Below are 19,709 nucleotides of genomic sequence, written 5' to 3'. Positions count from 1 at the left end.
CGGTTTGATTTGTCCATTTTTACTGTCTGGGTTACGAGAGCTCACGGGTCAGTTCAGTTAGCTACATTCGTGGGGTTGGGTGGCGGGCAGGCGCTCTAGACGAGGCAGCACTCGTGACGAAGTGCAATGCCCCCTTATTACTTATATAAATATGCATAGATTATTAAACACACCTACAGTACATGGAAGGTCAAGGGGACTCTAACGGCCCAGATCTCAGGAGGCTGAGAGGGGCCTGCTGAAGAGGAATTCATGTGCAAGACTTCAGCATCCCCTCCCCTGCCTCCTCTCCAAAACACGTCTTGTTAAAAATATAATCCGTTAAGACAGAAGTTTTTTTAAAAAAATAAAAGCCATCACCTTGCATACTTGGGAGCCACACCTGCTGCAGGACTCCCACCCTCTGCACACTTATCCCCCCCCCCCCCCGCCCAGCAATATGTATTAGCAGGACTCTGTCACCTGCAAGGCTAGGAAATTGGCCCTTCTTCCCAATGGAGGAGGTAAGAGATCTCACCTATGAAGCTGCTTTAGACTGAATCAGACCCTTGGTCCATCAAGGTCAGTACTGTCTATTCAGACAGGCAGCCACTCTCCAGGGTATTTCACATCACCTACGACTTCTTCCTTTCCACTGGAGATGCCAGGGCTTGAACCCGGGACCTTCTGCATACGAAGCAGAGGTTTTTCTACTGAGCCACGGCTCCTCCTTCAACCGCCACACATCTCCAGAGGAGGTGTGGAGAGACAAAGAGAGCTGAGAGGTTTGTAGATCCAAAGTGCTATGGAATTCAGAAGGCTCGGGGTGGGCGACTCAAGAGGACTACAACAGGTAAGCCAAGGGAGTCTGGGAGCCCCAGAGCCAGGCTGTCTCTGGAGCACCCTCCAACTTCCGTCCATGGATCCAGTGCTCACAGACTCCCCCCTAAATGCATTTCACAGACACGGAAATCAAAAAGCCATGCCATCTTCCAGCCTCAGTTTTTTTGAAAAACGGAAGTACCACCTTCTGGATAAAAGCCCCCTCCCCCCAACTTTTCAAAACAGCAGCAAATATTAAGGTCACAAAAGAAACACACCCAAGGCAGCAGCAGGAGAGGGAACAGCGGGGTAAGGGAAGCAGCTGCAACAGGCAATCTAGTACAGGCTGTGCTCTCTTCTGGTGACCTTTAGGCCCATGTGCCTTCGTCGGCCACCCCTGACTCTGCTGGGCCACGGGGAGGCTCCACAAAGGAGGAGAACACATTGTGGAGAGCTGCCCAGGTTCTGTGCTCAGCCGGGCGCTTGGAAGGGCTGTCCTTGGGCGAGGCACCCCCAGCCGGAGATTTGCTGGCCCCCGCGGCCTTGTAGCTGAGGGGTGTGGGGATCTTGGTCGGCTTCTTGTCCGGCTGGGAGTCTGTGCGGGGCTTGATCTTGGGACGCAGCTTGAGCTTATAGATGGAAGGCACACGGTCGGGTTTCTTTAGGGACGGCTTCGGCCTGAGAATGACTTCCTCGGGGGGAGGAGTTCCTGGAGACCCCTCAAGGGGCTGCACCGGAGGCTCCTCGACAAATTCATGGTGCAAAGATTCCAAGTCTGCATTGGAGGCCACCAGTTCCACAGCGCCCCACGGACTGCCTGCTCGTGGCTCAGGAAGTTCTACCCCTTCCTGGACTTCTTGCAAGTCATTCAGGCCCACGTAGCAGTTGCTTTCATCAGAGGAGCTTGACAAGGCTGGTTTCCGCCAACGGGTGGCTCGCTCCGGAGTGGCAGGAGAGTCCCAGAGGTCAGAGGTGTCAGTAGAGCCGTTGTGGAGGTCGGAGGGAGCAGCACCTGCCTCAGAGGCCCAGATCCTCTGAGAGGCAGGGGTCCTCTTGGGTTCATCTTTGGATTCAGCCTGGAGGCCATACTTGCTGAAGAAACTGAGGGAGGAAGACGAAGAGCTGGAGGAACAGTAGGCAGAGTCAACAGTTCCTTGGTCTGGGGTGGTTTGCAGGAGCCGAGGGCCGTCACAGATTCGGCCCAAAGGCTCTATCTGTTCTTGCTCCTCATCCTCCTGCAGATCCATCATCTGGGAATTGGCCAGAAACTCCTCTTCCAGTCGCCGGTAAAGCTGCTGTTCTTGGCTTGGATCCAAGCGCAGCGGGGTCCGGAAGGTGTGGGCCAGTTCCTCCAATTCTTGTCCTAAACTGTCTGGGAGCTGCTGGGAGTGTGAGGTCTCCTCAGACCTTGGTTCTTTCGAAGGGACTCGTGGTGCTGCCAAACACGGCTGCCGCTGCCTCTGGGACCCAGAAACTGAGGGAGTTACTCGGGCCGAGGGGTCCATAACTTTAGAGGTGGGAAGAGACCCCCTTCGGTTGGTGAGTGCTGGACTCCTGGAACCACCTGAGACAAAGTGACCCCTTGCAGGGCTCTGGGTCCTGGGGGTGACTCTGCCAGAGCCTCCCGGGCTCTCCTTTCGGTCCTCAGCTCGTGCCCAAGAGTGCTGCCCATCCTTCCCTCGGCTGATCAGGAGCACAGGCTCCCCAACAGGTCTCCCCTGGCTGCGGGCTCTGGGGCGAGGGCTCTGGGCCACTGTCTTGCTAGGCCCATTTGGCAGTCGGGGACGGCCCCGATCTTCGGCCTCGGTCCTCTTGGCCCCCGCAGAAGGCCTCGCCAAGGGACCCCGCTCTCGTGACTGGCTGCGACTGTCCGACAGCCTCTTGGGACTGGCACTGGAGTGCAAGCCGGTTCCTTCAGAGATCCGTCTCCCAGGTTCTCTCCTGAGCGCCAGGCTGCCATTTTCATTACGTCTCCTGGGCAGACTGCCGCTCTGCACAGACGAGGCTGAGGAATCGCTGTCTCCAGAAAGTCGCCGGGCTCTAGGGGGCCTGCAGCAAAGGAGAAAATTAATTAATTTCCTTATTTATTGCGGCACTGCTTTGCATTTATCTGGTGCTTTTCTGAAACAGCAAAATGCTTCCTTACAGTCCTCTGGTAAGGTAGGCCAGTATCATATTTCCCCATATTACCAATCTAAGGGGCGGGGGGCAGAGGCAGAAAGACCCAGTGACAAGGTAGAGATTTCAAGTCAGATTGAAATCTGACTTCATGTCAGATTCATGAAATCATGTCTTTCTTCGGAGCGGAGGTTATACCCGAAACCATACTTGGTTATGCACAGTTGGATTTTGTAGCTCCGTTCCACTAGCAGAGGGGTACTTTCCTTCTGAGGAAGGTTCTTTGCAGCAGAGGAAAGCGTCTCTGCTACTGGAATGGATCTGTGTCATCCAACCCCTACCAATATTCTTTTCATGCAAGAGCTGAAATAAGGACATCCTGGTTCCCATCAGCCCACCACAGGCACAGTCCAACGATACCCATCCTCACAACCAGCTGATCCAACTCCAACCCTTCCTCCCCATTTTGTGCTCAAGGAATGGCCAATCTACTGTGTGTACGTATTTCATTTTGTAAAAAAATTTTTTTTAAAAATTCTTCCATTGGAAGGACCTGGCAACTATGAACGTACATCAAGTCAGGCTGCCTCTTACCCCCGCCATACAAAGGATGGTTTGGTACAGTCAGATGGCAAAGATGCCTGGAGCTTTGACGCTTGAAACCTTGGAAATCTAGTTGGTCTTTAAGGTGTTACTGGACCCAGGTCTTGTTTCAGAGGATTTGTCATGCTGCCCACTTCCTAGACTCACCACCAGAGGGCAATGTCACAGAAGAAAAAACACTACACAGATTTATTTTATATAGCACCAACCTCCCCCCTTCCCCCCCCCCCACGCCCCAGGCACACGGGGCGGGGAGTCCAGATTGGGACATGGTGAACAAGGAAAGGGGGCTTAGAACTCACTCCCCCCTATGCCATTCTCCTGACCTGAAATGGACCTGGGAAGCCACTATTTGCCCCACTTGGGAAACGTAACATGTAGCCCCATCAGTGCACATGGAGCAAATAGAGCCCCCTGAGGCTGTTTTAGATGGGGAAAATGGCATGGGGTGAGGGGCTCCCAATACATGCCATGATCCTAATGCATGCTTGGGAAGCACGAAACACCTTCTCGGGCTGACCAGGGGATGTTTCTGGAGAAAATGTAATACGTAATTAAATCCTTAGTCGGACCACTGTGTCAGTATTGGAAAGTTGTGTCTCTTTGTGTTTGTATGTGTGTGAGAGAGAAATGTTTACTCAAGAACTATGGAACAAGATCAATATTTGATCTTGAGCCTCTCTGTCCCCATTTCCTGGCTTGTGTTTATGCTTCCAGGTCCCCCACCTCTACACTGCCCATGCTGTTTTGTACCAACAGTCTCTCGTACCCTGGATCAATATATCAACCACCACCACCTGGGCCAGTCCAATTATCATTCTAACTCCCCAAAGAACGCTGGGACCCATACTTCAAAAGTGAGATGAGTTTGGAGGTTTTGCTAAATAATTCTATCCTCAGCAAACCTGAAATTTCTGGGATTCTTTGGGAGAAGCATGACAACTAAACTGTAAAATCTGCTGTGTGGCTTTACCTGCCTCCCCCCCACTATGCAAATATCTCTCAGCACATTTGCCAGCAATGTACAACTGATATGCTACTTGCCTCCTGAAGCTGGAATGTCTGTGAACATACCATACCATCAGAATAGCACATCAGAGCATTCTTGCTACAAACAGAGCAGCCACCGCACTGGTAGCTGATTGGGAGGGGAGGAAGGAAAGGGTTGGAAAACATGCTATCACATTAGGAAGCAACTCACATCTTCTATCTTTTTAACAACTCGTTGCAGTGAGAAAAATTGGATTCTTCAGGCTATATAGATTTCTACAATTTCTTTAACTTTGCATACCTGATTTGTTTTGCTAGTCAAAAGGGAACAGAAAGGAATTACCCACACCTCCGTCCACTATTTTAGCCCATGCTTGTGTGTCCTCAAGTCATAAAAATGAAAAAAATTGCTCCCCTAGTCTACCCCCATGCCCAAATGAAAGCTGAATTCTGAATTGAGTACCAGTGGAAGCCCAGCATACATCGGGCCACTGTCAAGGGCCCGTTTGGGCCTTGCGTTGGCTCGTGGGTGTGTGTACAAAGACACATCCTTTTTGGCACAGAGATATGAATGTAACTAGGCAGTCAGATAAACACTGAATACACATTTTGAAGTCACAGGGCAAAGCAGGAAGCAGGAGGGCCGATACTTCTCAACTGATAACAGAAGCTGACCTGAGAGTTTCCTGAAAAGCAGGCTTCGTCCCAGCACTGACCAAGAGCTACCCATACACCCTGCAAACACAGTTTCCCCAAACATCACCTCACGCCCCCACTGGACATTCTTCCCTCCTCAGCTCTTCTCTTCTAAACACAGAAACTGAGGTTCCCTAACAGGAACACAACATCCACTGGGGAAAAGGATATGCTTTGCTGAAGAAACAAATGGGGTGCAGGAAAGCCACCTGTGGACATTGTAGTACCCACACAATAATGATAATAATAGCAAAAACCACCACCACCACTATGTGTTTATATGCTACTCTCCTGGATAGATTAGTGCCACATTCAGAGCAGTGAACAAAGTCAGTGTTATTATTATCCCCACAATGCAGCTGGGCTGAGAGGAGTGGCTTACCCAAGGCCACCTGCAGAGTTCATGGTAGCGGTGGGAGTCGAACCAGCAGAGTGCTGCCTTGGAGCCCAGCCACTTAGTCACTATGCTAGAGCAGCTCGCAACCACAGGCACCATGTTAGGAACACTGGTTTAGCTGAAAAAAACTGAATAGTGCTTGGCCAAGTGGACCAATGGTCAGACTCAGTAGACGGCAACATGAATAAATAAATACACTTTTGAAGGTAGGGATGGTTCTACTCAGGGCTTTTTTTCTGGGAAAAGAGGTAGTAGAACTCAGTGGGTTGCCAGCACAGGGATGTGTGCCAGCACAGGGGTGTGTGCAGGTGATGCCTCTGGTACCACATGTGTACATGCAAAGTGTGTGCACACTCCCAGGACTGCACAAGGGCATCACTTTGGGTCAGCTGGAATGGGGTGGAACGGAGTTCTGGCGCCTCTTGAAAATGGTCACATGGCCGGTGGCCCCGCCCCCTGATCTCCAGACAAAGGGGAGTTTAGATTGCCCTCCACACCGCTGAAGCGAGGTAATCTAAACTCCCCTCTGTCTGGAGATAAGGGGGCGGGGCCACCGGCCATGTGACCATTTTCAAGAGGAGCCAGAACACCGTTCCACCCCATTCCAGCTGAAAAAAAGCTCCGGTTCTAGTTCATGTGGCTGTGAATATACGCTTGAAAATGTATAGTGGTGCTCACTGAAATGTGTTGAAATGAGTGTAATTTATACAAAATGCAGCCTTGCAGGATCTGGGTTACTATGACATAGAATCTTGGAAAGTTTTTTTCTTAGCACCAATACAATTAAGTTCACCTATACAAATTGTTCCCCTGTAAGATGAAGTTTAAGCTGCCTTCCCAAGGGAGATATGCTGTGGCTCAGTGCTAGAACATCTGCTTGGCATGCAGAAGGCCCCAGGTTCAATCTCTAGCATTTCCAGTTAAAAGGACCAGGCAGTAGCTGATAGGAAAGACCTCAGCCTAAGACCCTGGAGAGCAGCTGCCAGTCAGAGCAGACAACACTGACCTTGATCAACCAACAGTCTGGTTTTATATATGGCAGCATCAATGTGTGTTCATATGAGGCGTTCAATGTTTATTTGCAAAGAGGTATTACACAGGAGCATGAAGAATATGATCTCCCATCCATTCAGGGGCTCCAATTCATGAAAGCTCATATCAGATTTAGAATTTGTGCCTCGTCTGGTATACCCAAGACTCCTGTTTGTTTTCACAATAAATGTATTAGCCAAAGAAGATATCATCTCAGGTGAAACCTCTTTGGCTCCAAACGGCAAACACCATCAGAGGCAGCCCACCCCGAGCGACCAATCAGTAAGCAACCAATTTACCTCAGAGGGTTGGAGCCACGGGGGTCACAGTTGTCCCGGTGGGTCTGCACTGCAGACCCCCTCAAAGGACTGCTGGAGCTCTGAGCAGATGGACCAGACCTCATGGGCAGCCCGTCATGCCTCCCAGTGGACGCAGCACCAGACGTCTGCCTCAGAGCCGTGGAATCTCCAGTTCCTTTAGGCGGGAAGCCTGGACGGTTCGCCTTGGTGTGATTTGCATCGCCTCCCCCCACGAGACGCTTATCACCCACACGGAGGGGTTCAGAGGACTTGTGCAGGTTCATGGCTTCGGCCCGGCGCTGGGTGCTGGGGCTGGCAGCTTGGGGGCTGCCTGGGGTTGCCATCTTCTGTGGAGAGAACGTGAGTCCTCGCGTTTGTGTCAGACGGTGGGCTGCAAAAAAGAGGACGCCCAAAGCAAGTGAGCAGGCGGAGGAGGAGGGTTTGGAGAGATGAAGGCAAAACCCACCAGAACTGTTTATATGGCGTCATGCTTCCCACCTCCCATGGCAGAGAACTCTAGAGAATTGGTTTCCTAGAAAGGGAGGAATTACTGGGAACTTGTGGGATATCTGTGATATCTATTTATTGCCAAAAATGCAAATGGAGGGTGGGAGGGAAACAGGCATGTTTATGATTATGACATACTATTAGATCCATCAGACTCTGTTCCCCAAAAGCAAACAGCATGCCCTTGGAGGCTTTCATCCAATGCCTAAAAGCTCCCTCTCCATTACTGCCTACAGTCCAGTTCTCTCCTTTGCATATTGAACAGTACAGACAGAACACTCGTCTCAGCCCCACTAGTCTCAGCTAGAAGCCACCAGCCATCAGCACTTATCAAAGAACCATCTCTTAGCCATCCATGCCCCTTGAGGAAGCCCTTTAGCCATGTGCTGACAAACCAAAGATAAGCAAAGCCTCTGCTCACAAAGGCCTAACTTTGAGTCTCTCTATACAAGACATCTTACACAGGGATGCTCAAGTGTAGGGAGATGCAAATGTTAGCCAGGAAGCATAGTTTTAAAAGACAGAGCCCGCAAAGATCACTCCTCAGAGAGTTTGTTAATTTCATCTTCGCCTCCCCCAAGGCTCTGTCACTTTCACCTCTCTACAAGAGGGTAGTTTAAAAGGACAGAGTGAGAGATTACTCCTCAGAGGGTTTGTTAATTTCATCTTTGCCTAACCAAAGGCTCTGTCAATTTCACCTCCTGGAAAATGAGGTGAGGTAACAAATTCTCTGAGGAGCCATCTTTGCAGGCTCTGTCTTTTAAAACTATGCTTCCAGGCTCACATTGAATCTCCCTACACTTGCATCTCTGTGTAAGATGTCTTGTGTAGAGAGATTCTAAGTCTCCGAAGGCCAAAATGCAAGACCCACCACAGCCCCCTCCCACAAAGGCAAGGTCATATGTTCGCTCCTCCACTGAAAAGTACAGACAGACTCATCTAATGGCATGGTGCAAGCTACTACAGCTCACTGAAAGGTGGCACATTTAACTCCACTGGCTCCCAGCCCCACGAGGATGCATTTGCATATGACAAAGCTACTGAAACAAGAGACATAAGGGAAGGGGGCATAGCTGCAAAAGCCCCTGAATCCTCCAGATAAGCAGCATGACTGCCCTCCCAACAGGGAGTTCCTAAGCCTATATACTCACAGAGAGATGTACATCGGCATGGATCATGTTTGTCCAGGTAGTGCTCCAGCGTGTCCCAGCCACCACCAACACGTACCATTACGTGGCTCCTCAGTACCTGTGCAGGCAACCAAAGAAACAAACTTCACATCAAGCATGCTGCTCGTTGGCTTGGCAAGAAGGAGAGTTTTTTCAGAATTATCAGGAAGAATAAGAGTGGAGCATGCTGGGAGAAAGAAGGGGGACCAAGTGGTTCTTCTGGCCTCAGTCACCCGCCCGGGCCTAAGGTCCCCCCCCCTCCATAAAACTGGGCTTGTCAGATTCTCTTAGTCCTCTGCATATGGCTTGTCTGCAAGAAAAGCAAAAATCTCCATTTTTTTTAAATACAAAAAACACACGTTTCTAGCTTTTAGGATCTCTTTAGTTGCTCCCCTCCCAACAGACTTAAGAAAAATATCAAACCTAAAATCTCCTCTCCTTAAGAGCCAGTTTGGTGTAGTGATTAAAAGCGCGGGACTCTAATCTGGAGAGCCGGGTTTGATTCCCCACTCCTCTGCTAGAAAGCCAGCTGGGTGACACTGGGTCAGTCACAGCTTCTACGAGCTCTCTCAACCCCACTCACCTCACAGGGTGACTATTGTGGGGATAATAACAACAACATGCTTTGTAAACTGCTCTGAGTGGGTGTTAAGTTGTCCTGAAGGGTGGTATATAAACTGAATGTTGTTGTTATTGCTTTCTATTGGATTAGAAAGAACGAGTTGGTGCATCTCCTGCTCGTTAGATAGTCCTTGCAGAAGTCGTGTCATCACCAGCTACCGCAGAGCCTCGAACAGCCAAGCCCTGCCATCAGGCAGAGAGAAGCAGCTGGCTCTGGCCATACAGCAGGGTGGTAATTTTTAGCTTTGGGGATTTTCCATCTCAAGTGCCAAACTGTTAGCACTTTAAAAGCAAAGACAGCTTTAAAGGGGATTAGACAGACTCATGGGAGGAGAGGTCCGTCAGTGATTATCAGCCATGACAACTAAAAGGAACCTCCATTTTTGGGGGCAGTCAACCTCTGAACACAACAACACCTGGGGAAAGCCTTGGCCTCCATGCCCTCTTGATGGCTTTCCAGGGACACCGGCTGGCCATTATGGGATCCGGCGTACTGGACCAGATGGATGACTGGTCTGATCCAGAAGAGCTTTTCTTAAGCAATAATGTTCTGAGACATTCTTACCTTCCCATCACTGATTTGCAAAAGACTCTGATTTTACAGATTAAAACGAACAAACCCCAGAAAGTGGGAGGAGGAGTGGGGAAAGGAAGCAATCGCAACCGGCAATAAAAACATGCAACCGAGAAATTCCACATCATGTGGAATCCCTTGTGACAGAAGGGATTTTTTTTTGAAAGCTCTGATCTAAAAATAAAAAATAGTGCGATAGATTTCAAGTTACAAAACAGGCAGCTTTAGAACGTAATCCAGAAACTCCATCCATCTAAAGCCAGCACACTGCCTCAGCCAGCCAGTGGTAGCATGGAGCGCTTCTAATTTGATGGCAATTTTAGAGTTATTTTAAAAGGGAGATTGCAGAGTGCTTTGTCCCTGCAAAGGGGCTTTTCTCAAGCAGTGGGAGCAGCAGCCCCTTTCCTTTCACTTGTATGCCAACATCTACGTCCCACCCTCTGGGAAGGGGCCGTGGCTCAGTGACAGAACCTCTGCTTTCCATGCAGAGGGTCCCAGGTTCAATTCTGAGCATTGCCAGTTAAAATGATCGGGTAGTAGATGACGTGAAAGGCCTCAGCCTGGGACTCTAGACAACCAATGCCATTCAGAGTAGACCTTGATAGATCAAAGATCTGACCTTCTTTCCTAAGTTTATGAGAAACACAACAGGCCAAACCCCTAACTGAAATGAATATATATGACGCTGCCTTATAGGAAGCCCATCGGAGTCAGCACTGTCTATTCTGCTTAGCTCTCTGAGATCTCAGGCAGAGGAAAGTCTTTCCCCAGCATCTGCTACCTGAGATCCTTTCAACTAGAGATGGCAGGGGTTAAACACAGGATTCTCTGCATGCAAAACATACTCGGCCTCAGTAGTTCCTCATAAACTGCTTTAGATTTCATTTTATAGATAAAATAATTGCACAATAAATGCTATTTCACACATAATTACATCTCTCTGGGTGCTTCACATACAAGATCTTCAGAATCCATCCAACAACCTTGTAAAACGGGCCAGTAGCATTCTCTTCAGATGGCAGGGAAGGGCAGTTACTTGACTACAGCCACCCAATGAGTCACAGCCAATGTTAGATTTGCACTGGGACTTAATGGGCTGAAGCTCTGAGCCAGAGAACTACTAGCAGCTCACTGCAAAAAAATGCATCCTACATTTGCAATTAGGCACACATGTGCATTTCCCACAATTTGCAAAAATACATTCCAGCTGCTGCATCCCGATTTTGCATTCACAGCATTCGAGACTGTGTACTGGAAGGGCCTCCCCAGACGTGGTCCTGCCTCAGCTGGGCTTTCTGTAGTTTGCCTGCTTCCTTTACACAACCGAAGGCATCCGTTGTTGCCTACACACAGCAGCTTATCTTCAAAAGAAGGGAGATGCAACCCACTGGAGAAGTGAGATGGGGAAACACAGATTTGCATACAGAGCTTCTGCAGGGAGTTGCCGCTTCTGCAGCACATTTTCCAGCTTGAACTCAAGGACTCGAATACCCCTGCAGAGCAAAAATAGGGAGGCGAGAGAGGAAGGAGGAGATATTATCTGTAGAGGGTCTTACTCGAACAAAGATCAGTGCGTTGGAATCTCCCACTTTATATTTACCCTCCGAGACTTTAACCATGGGGAACTGAGAGGGGCAGGTGCAATGGCCCAGAATCTCTCTTACCTAGGAGGGGGAAAAGAGAAAAGGGAGAGAAAGGTCAGCATTCAGCAGCAAACAGGCCAGCAATAACCCAGTATGTCTCCTTCCTCCCCTCCGGTACAATGAATCCAGATCTGTGATAAAGGATTTTCTTAGTCTGAGCCAAAAGCCAGGTCTAGAACAGAGGTGGCCAACATCTGTATTCTCAGGAGCTGCTTGATTCTCCAGGCAGCCTGGAAACTCATTTTTACCCCCTGCAACCTGATCAGACTCCATAATCCAATTGGTACCAATTGTTGGTTTATGCCATCCCAGCTATGGTGCTCATGTGCTGAAGCATAGTGTGGCATACTGTATAAATGATGTTACCTGGAAAGTCCAAAACTCAGATGACACATTATAGTTATATCCATCCATTTTTTTTACAACTTGAAAAACAAATGTCATGAGTGGGCAAACTTAAAAAAAAATCCATACGGCCTCCACAGGATGGATCTTGCACATGGGACACAAGTTGCCCCTCTTTGGTTAAGAGCATCTCATCTCCTCTGCTTTGCATGACAGGCAGAATGCCATTCTGGATGGGGGAGTTTTAGGCCTGGTTTAAACATGATGTTGGCCGTGGCAACAGAACTCACCTTGGGGACTTTACATTCATGCAGGATTGTGTTCATATTAAGACGCCACCCAAGCAAAACACCTACAGATGCCGCCATTGTCACCATCAACATTATTTAGTACGTTTTTATCCCATCCTTTCTCCAAGGAGCCCAGGGCAGCTTACATCATTCTCCTCTCCTCCATTTTCTATTCACAATAATCCTTTGGAGGTAGGTTACGGAGAGAAAGAGACCGGCTTCAAGTCACCCGGAGATCTTCATGGCTAAGCAGGGATTTGAACTTGGATTTTCCTGCTCCTAGTCCAGCACCCAAACCTCTATGCCACGCTGGTTCTTGCTGCTTTACACAGGTGGTAGCCCTATTTCAATGAAACTGTGCACAGGCAGAGTCTCATGGGTGAGTTCTCTTGCCCACTACACCAATGTCATGTTTCAGTCAGGCCTAAGAAAACACTTGTTGCATCCGGAAGGAGGATTTGATCTTCGGCTGCCTTCGATTAGTGCACCAGAGTTTCAGATCACAGTACAAGAAACAGTAGGTCGAAACTCAGAAATATTTCCCTGCTTTGCCTTGGCAACCAGTTCAAAACAAGGAAGAGCCTCTCCTTGTCTGCTGCTGGAGGAGATGCTGTCATTGGCAGAAAGCCACTTCCAATTTCTATAATTTATGACCTCTTGGTTCAGGGAAACTTCTCCACAAGCAGGCAGAAAAACAGCCAGCCAAACACAAACGCCCCAGCAGCCGAGCTGGTTTGGCTGCTTGTCTCTTATCACATGCAGGAGAAAGAGTCTTCGCTTTGCAACTTGGCTTGAGAGATGCTTTCAAACCCAGCACTAGTTAACTACCACCACCACCACCACGCCTCAAACCCAGTGCTTGCAAGATAAAAACGCTTCACTATAAACCAGAACCTTTTTACAGGCTAAGATGATTCTGCAGCCTGTGTATATTCAAAAAGCTTGTCCTTCATCTCTCCCGGGCATTATTATTTATTCTAGTGTTCCTTGTCTGGGAGGCAGAGAAGTGGATGGGGGGGGGGGAGGTTCCTCTCCTGATCGCTGGCACCCATGCTCAAAAATCCCTCCAGCTGCAGGTATGTCAGAGGTAGCCAGAGTTAAAAGCAAAATCTTGTGGCACGTTAAAGACTAACCAATTTATCCTGGCAGAAGTTTCTGCAGCTGCCTACTCGCATCTGATGAAGATAATCTGGCATCTGATAAAGCGAGTTCTAAACCACACCAAAAAAACTGCCACAAGAAATCGGTTCGTCTTTAAGGTGTCACAAAACTGTAATGGGTATCTTTAACTGGACTTTTTAACTGGACTATAGAGGTTTTAAAGAATATCAGCTTTCCTTATTTTTTTAAAAAAAATAGGGAAAGCTGATATTCTTTAAAACCTCTATGTTTACTGCCAGCTCCTGTGGCTTTTTGTCACTCTCTCAAGGAGTCACAAGTCACAACACACAACACAGGCCTGCTTGTGCAATTCTCCTCCTCTTGCTGTTGCTTCCACATTTTTCTCTCTAGCTTTCTTATGATATGTCCCATAAAAGAAACGGGGAAGGTGGGAAAGAGGGTACCTTTTTAGATTTCAAGGATAAATGAATGAAATTTCAGTAAAGGTAGGAAGAAATCATGCAATCTGGTCACAAATTGAAAGGCCTTGCCCGTCTATACACAGTGCTATAGTCCACATGTGAGAGAAGCGTGAACAAGATCTATTTTCTTCTTTGATTAAAATGTAGAATGGAGAGAAGAGGCTTTGGATCTGATCAGAGCAAAAGAGAGGAAGAGGAGGCACTGTTTTTCTTGCAGGTCATTTTTCTGATCACAATTGCCCCTTTCCCCTTTTGATTTACCACCCATAGGGGGGGAAAGATATGGGGTCAAAACAAAGTAATATTTTTGAGGAAGAGGAGGTAGCCGTGTTAGTCTGTAGTAGCAAAATAGAAAAGAGTCCAGTAGCACCTTTAACCGACTTTACTGTAGCATAAGCTTTCGAGAATCACAGAATCATGCATCTGACGAAGAGAACTGTGATTCTCGAAAGCTTATGCTACAGTAAAGTTGGTTAAAGGTGCTACTGGACTCTTTTCTATTTTTGAGGAACACTCACACGCAGTCTGGAATACAGGGAATACACCCTTTGTGAGATTGGAGTAGCAGCAGCCATTATGAATTGCAGGAACAAACAGACAATGCTCCAGACAGGTAGATACAGGGCCAACCTGGCATGCTAACAATTTGATCAACAGTGCCCCAAGAGCTTGAGGCAAGGTCCCCGTTCCATGCAGACAAAATTCCTTCCTTACTCTGGGAAGTTGGTACATCAGTGCAGAGTCTTTACTGCAGTTGCTCCCAGGGAAAGCGCTGAGATGCTCCTACTTCTTTGCCTCTCTTAAGCCTGAATCATATTTCAGAAGGCTGAGAATTCTGCTGTTGCTGGTTATGTCCTCCCTTGTCACATATTCATTTCTAAATTTTGCTGGTTTTCAATTTTTTTTTGTTTCATTATTTGCTTTCAGCCACGGAAAGGTTTGAGAGAAAGAAAATCTGGTGCGGAAAAGTTTTATTTTCCATTTACAGAGCAAAAATAAAAATTATGGAATTTTACAAGCATGTTTTTATAACACCTCTCTTACTGAAAAAGGAAGAAAGTGGAATGTTTCTGTTCAATGACAAATGACCACATCTTTTCCACGTTAGCTTTTTTTAGCTTGTGGAAACAAGGACAGCAACACGGCTGCTCCAAGAAACTTCAGTAGAACGCCCAAATGCCCCCCCCCCACCACATGTACTAATTAATTTAGGACATAATCCACCAGGAAATTCTCTTGCGGAAGCCTTCCTGAGAGCTGTGCCAGAATATTGCAATGCCTATTTCAATGGTCTTGCGCAGGAGACCTTCCCAGTGACCTGCACCCCACAAGATCATCTCTGTTTTTTAAAAAAACCTCTTCAAAAAGGCAAATATCAAGCATTATAACATAGGAAAAAATATTTTCCGGTGGATAGCTGTTGGTCTTCAGTAAAACAGCAAGATTCAAGTCCAGTAGCACCTTAAAGTCCATCAAGATTTTCAGGGTATAGGCTTTCAAGAGTCCACGTTCCCTTTGTTAGGTGGTGGTGGAGAGTACCCTGACTTGTAACAACCCCTGGTGAGGTTTTCGTGGCAAGACTAACAGAGGTGGTTTGCCATTGCCTGCCTTTGCAACCAAGGTCTTTGGTGGAGGTCACCCATCCAATTATTAATCAAGGCCAGACCTGCTTAGCTTCTGAGATCTTACCAGACCAGGCTTACCTGGGCTATCCAGGTCAGGGCCCCTTTGCCAGATACAGGTAGGAAAAACATATACAGAGAAACAGTTGCTTGCACTCTATGACTGGACCATCTCCATTGAGGGCCAAGCTACACATGACGAATGACACTTGAACGGCAAGTGGATTGAGTGGAGGGCAAGTGAACAGGGAGAAATACACTTGCTGTTCAAGTGTCATTCGTCATGTGTAGCTTGGCCCTGAGGAGTGATTTTCCTCTGCCGCTAGCACTTCCAATGGATGTTTTTCAATTAGCCCTTGTGCAAGGGAAAGTGCGCACCTCAGCGGAGGCTGTCTTGCACACACTGAACACAACCATAGGATCCAAGCCAGTATCATTACATTAGTCATTCCAAAACATAACAAACAAGCTACCCTCTCAATAAGCCTAACTACCTGCACATTCAACCAGCTCTTTTTAAAAAGTGTCAGTTTAAGCATCTATGCAATCTTCTTACTCTAGATCTTTTTCATGTGGGGTCCCAACCTGACTCACCATTACACTTTCAGGCAGGATTCACCTTTTAAAAGCTTTCTGTTTTTTGTTTTGGCTGCAAATCGGGCATGGTCAAGCGAGAGACTTTGGGATTCCCTCCCACAGCATTTTCTCTGCCAGAAACGGCACAAGGGGCCCTGCCCGCCCTTTCCTTTGGTTTTATGTGCCCTGGGATGGACACGTGGTATAAGAGGAAGGGGCAAGCAGGGTCCCCCCAATACTATTTCTGGGGGCAAAAGTGCAGTAAGAGGGAAGCCCAGAGCATCTCCCTCCTGTGTCCCGTTTTCAGCCAAACCAGGAAATGGAGAGCTTTTAAAAGGTAAAGCTCTGCTTGAATGTATGGCCATGAGTTAGGTCAGGAACCTGTGTCCTAACATGTGGGTTTTGTATCATGTATTTTGGCCCTTGGGCTAATCTACTCACAAGGTTGTTGTGAGGATAAAATGGAGGGTGGGAGAAGAATGTACATCACACTGGTTGAGCTCCTCTGAGGAACAGCAAGATAAAAATACAATAGGCAGACAATAGACAGGAATGAGTCATGCACGAAAGCCTGGCAACAAGCCCTGTTTGTGCACGCTCAGCTTTAATGTCAGCTTGACGTGCAGTCTGAACATAATCGAAGTAATTCAATAGCAAGGATCCAAAGAGGAACACAGCCCTTCCCGTCTCATTAAGAAGCTCTCCCACCTGCTCACTTTTCACAGCACCTGAAGCTGCCGCCTCGTCGTTGGGCTGCCTCTGTAATTCAGCCTAGGGACTGTTTAGCTTTCTGTTAAGTGCAGCTGCTTCTGGGGAGCTTTGTCTCTCTTTCACCACCCACAAAACTGGTCAGGAGGAAATCTTGATTACAGGGTTGGAAATCAGATTGACACCAGGAACTAACAGGCCACAAATAGCTGCAAAACCCAATGCATCTAACATCTTCATAGAAGCCGTAATCTGACATTCAGGAATCTAGCACCAAAGTAGTTTATTTGGTAAGAGTGATTCATTCTGACAATTTTCCTGTTCAGAAATCACTGTTTGTAAATTTGAACATTCTTGGTGCGTGGTCTTTGGAATTATAAATAGGACTGTTGTCCATAGGGTTGCCAGGTCCCCTTTCCCTCCTGGTGGGGGGGTGGGTCTGGCACTCACCTTTCTGATCCACCTTTCTGGGAAGTGACATCATCACGCAGGAGTGCACGCATGTTTTGCTGATATGGGTTCAAATGAGCCCATTGCAAAGCGTGGGACTGCTCTCAGGGTAGCACAACAGTGTCACTCCCGAGACATCATTGCACCACTTCAGGAGCATGCCCGGGAGGCGTGTTCCCCCGCCTTTCTTCCCTGTTGGCCAGTTGAGTGGTGGTGAGGGGGTGAGAGCGGGGATTCCTCACCCCCACTGGGGGATTGGCAACCCTAGTTGTATATCCTGCATTGAAAGCCAACGTGGTATAGTAGTTAAAGTGCTGAACTAGATCCAAGAGATCCAGGTTTGAATCCCTGCTCTGCCATGGAAGCTTGCTGGGTGACCCGGGGCCAGTAACACACTCTCAGCCTAGCCTAACCTACCTCTGAAGGCTGTTGTGAGGATAAAACGGAGGAGTGGAGAATGATGTTCAGCCTCTTTGGGTCCCCACTGGGAAGAAAGGTGGGGTATAAATGAAGAAAATAAACTTTTTTAAAAAAAACAGCAATTTATGTAGATAGTAACCCCCAATTGTGAACTTGCTGCAGGTGATGTAAATTAATACAAAATCAACACATTTCCATACATGGTTATTCTGAACAGACAATACATTTTATTTATTTATTTGATCTTTTTAGTCACCACTCACCCTAGGGTCTTGAGGTGACTTGCAACATCTGACAATACAATAAAAATCAACATAACAAATAACAATAGAATGTCAAAATATTAAAATACATTGAAATAGCTGGCTCTGCACCATACCACTGTCAGGACCAAACCCCCAAACATCTGGTTAACCTCCAAAGGCCAACTTGAACAATACGGCCTTGCATGCCCTGCGGAAACTCAATAGACCTGACAGGGCCCAGGCTTGCATGACTGATGTTCCTTCTGCTAATCATGGGAAGGGACAAAATTTAAGGCATCCATTCAATGACCAACAGGAATCCTGCTCAGCAAACATGCACCCCCCTGCTTTCTAATATTCATGGATTTTTTTACCCAACCAACACAGCCTTGAGAACTAGAAACTTGATTTTTTAAAAAAAAGGAAATAAAATAAAAATTCTCCAGATGTGGAACTTTGTACTCAGCATCAAGTTGCAGTCTTGCAGAATATGATTATGGAATCCTGATCAATTCACCTGGGCTTCTTTTCACTCAATTCTTACACACAAATGCTGCAACCATGCAATCTCAAGTATTTCTTTCATTTTAAACTTAGTGGCTGAAATACGGGAATCTGGGTGGCCCTTAGTTCAAATCTTGCCTCTATGATGAATTCACAGAGAGTTCATAGGCAAGCCTCTTTCTCATGTATAATACAGGAATAATGATACTTACCTACCTTATAGGGCTGTTGTAAGGATTACAAGACAACCTTATTGGTTGGACTGGAATCTTGCAGCAACCCAATGTGTGTGATGTGCATTAAATGCTGAAAACCCTATAGATTTGCCAAGGATGAGAATTATAAAACAAAAACAAGGATTCTCACTAGCAGTGTGGAAGAGGACAGAAAGGGCCCACAGGTGTGTATCACTCATCTCTGATTCAGTGATTTGCAGTTGAGAACCTCAGCACAAGTCTGCCAATGGTGGGAATTAAGCCAACACTTCTGGGGTAAATACACCTTCTGCCAAATTACCAGTTTCCCCAGGTGCATTTTTTTCAGAAGTCAGTTAACACCAATTACTAAGTTATTACTTAGACTCTTAACCGACATTTTGTGAAAATGTGAAGAACAGGATCAACTGTGTAGAATTCCAAGGAGGATTTCTAACAATTGGATGAGTGGGCAACTGAAGGGGAAGGTGATGCACATTAAAAAAAAAATCCCAACTCTGTGCTGGGGATTATTAGGAAAGGGACTGAAAACAAAACAGCCAATATTATGAAACTAGAACAGTATTCCAAATAAGGCTGCACCATAGACCTATACAGGTCTATGGTGCAGCCTTATTTGGAATACTGTTCTAGTTACCGCATCTCTAAAAGGGACACTGCAGAGCTGGAAGAAGTATAGAAGAAGGCAATCAAGACAATTCGTTGGATCACATTTCCTATGAGGAAAGGCAGATGAGTCTGGGACTTTTCAGTTTAGAAAAGAGACAATTAAGGGAAAGGACATTATAGTGGTGTATAAAATTATGTGCAGGGTAGGGAGGGTGGACAGAGAGAACTTCTTCTCCCTCTCCCAAAATACTAGAACTCGAAGGCATCCAATAAAGCTGATGGGCAGCAGATTCAGGACGGACAGAAGAAAATACTTCTTAACACAATGAGTGATTAAAATGTGGAATTAGCTGCTAGAGATTGCAGTTACGGATATAGGCATAAAGAGCTTTAAAGGGGGATTAGACAGATTGATGGAGGGTAGGTCTTTCAGTGGCTACTAGCCATGGTACTAAAGGGAAGCTCCTCCTTTGGAGGCAGTAAGCCTCTGAGTACCAGGTTCAGGAGCCAACATCAAGGGGAGGCCTTGATCTCTATGCTCTGTTGTTGGCCCTCCAGAGTAACTATTTGGCCACTGTGTGAGATGGGATGCTGGACTTGTTGGGACCACTGGTCTGATCCAGCCAGGCTCTTCATATGTTCTTAAAGGAATATAAGAACGGAACTGCAAAGGAAGGGGCACTTCTAGAGAG

General features: G+C 47.2%; 1 protein-coding gene across 1 annotated transcript in view; it reads right to left on the bottom strand.

Annotated features, from left to right (window-relative positions):
- Positions 1 to 17: 17 nt before the first annotated feature.
- GAS2L1 (growth arrest specific 2 like 1) overlaps positions 18 to 19,709 on the bottom strand; it is a 53,065-nt gene continuing 33,373 nt past the window's right edge. Inside the window, exons 3-6 of the mRNA XM_054996999.1 lie at positions 11,364 to 11,471; positions 8,595 to 8,691; positions 6,937 to 7,327; positions 18 to 2,850 (exon numbers count right to left, since the gene is read on the bottom strand). Of these exons, the coding sequence (XP_054852974.1) occupies positions 1,170 to 2,850; positions 6,937 to 7,327; positions 8,595 to 8,691; positions 11,364 to 11,471 (2,277 nt within the window). The 3' untranslated portion in view covers positions 18 to 1,169. The remainder of the gene's footprint in view (positions 2,851 to 6,936; positions 7,328 to 8,594; positions 8,692 to 11,363; positions 11,472 to 19,709) is intronic.

Source organism: Eublepharis macularius, chromosome 13 (genome assembly GCF_028583425.1).
Source record: "Eublepharis macularius isolate TG4126 chromosome 13, MPM_Emac_v1.0, whole genome shotgun sequence".
In the NCBI taxonomy this organism is placed as follows: domain Eukaryota; kingdom Metazoa; phylum Chordata; class Lepidosauria; order Squamata; family Eublepharidae; genus Eublepharis; species Eublepharis macularius.
Note: the sequence above shows the minus strand (reverse complement) of the source record. Positions and strands in the feature narration are given on the sequence as shown.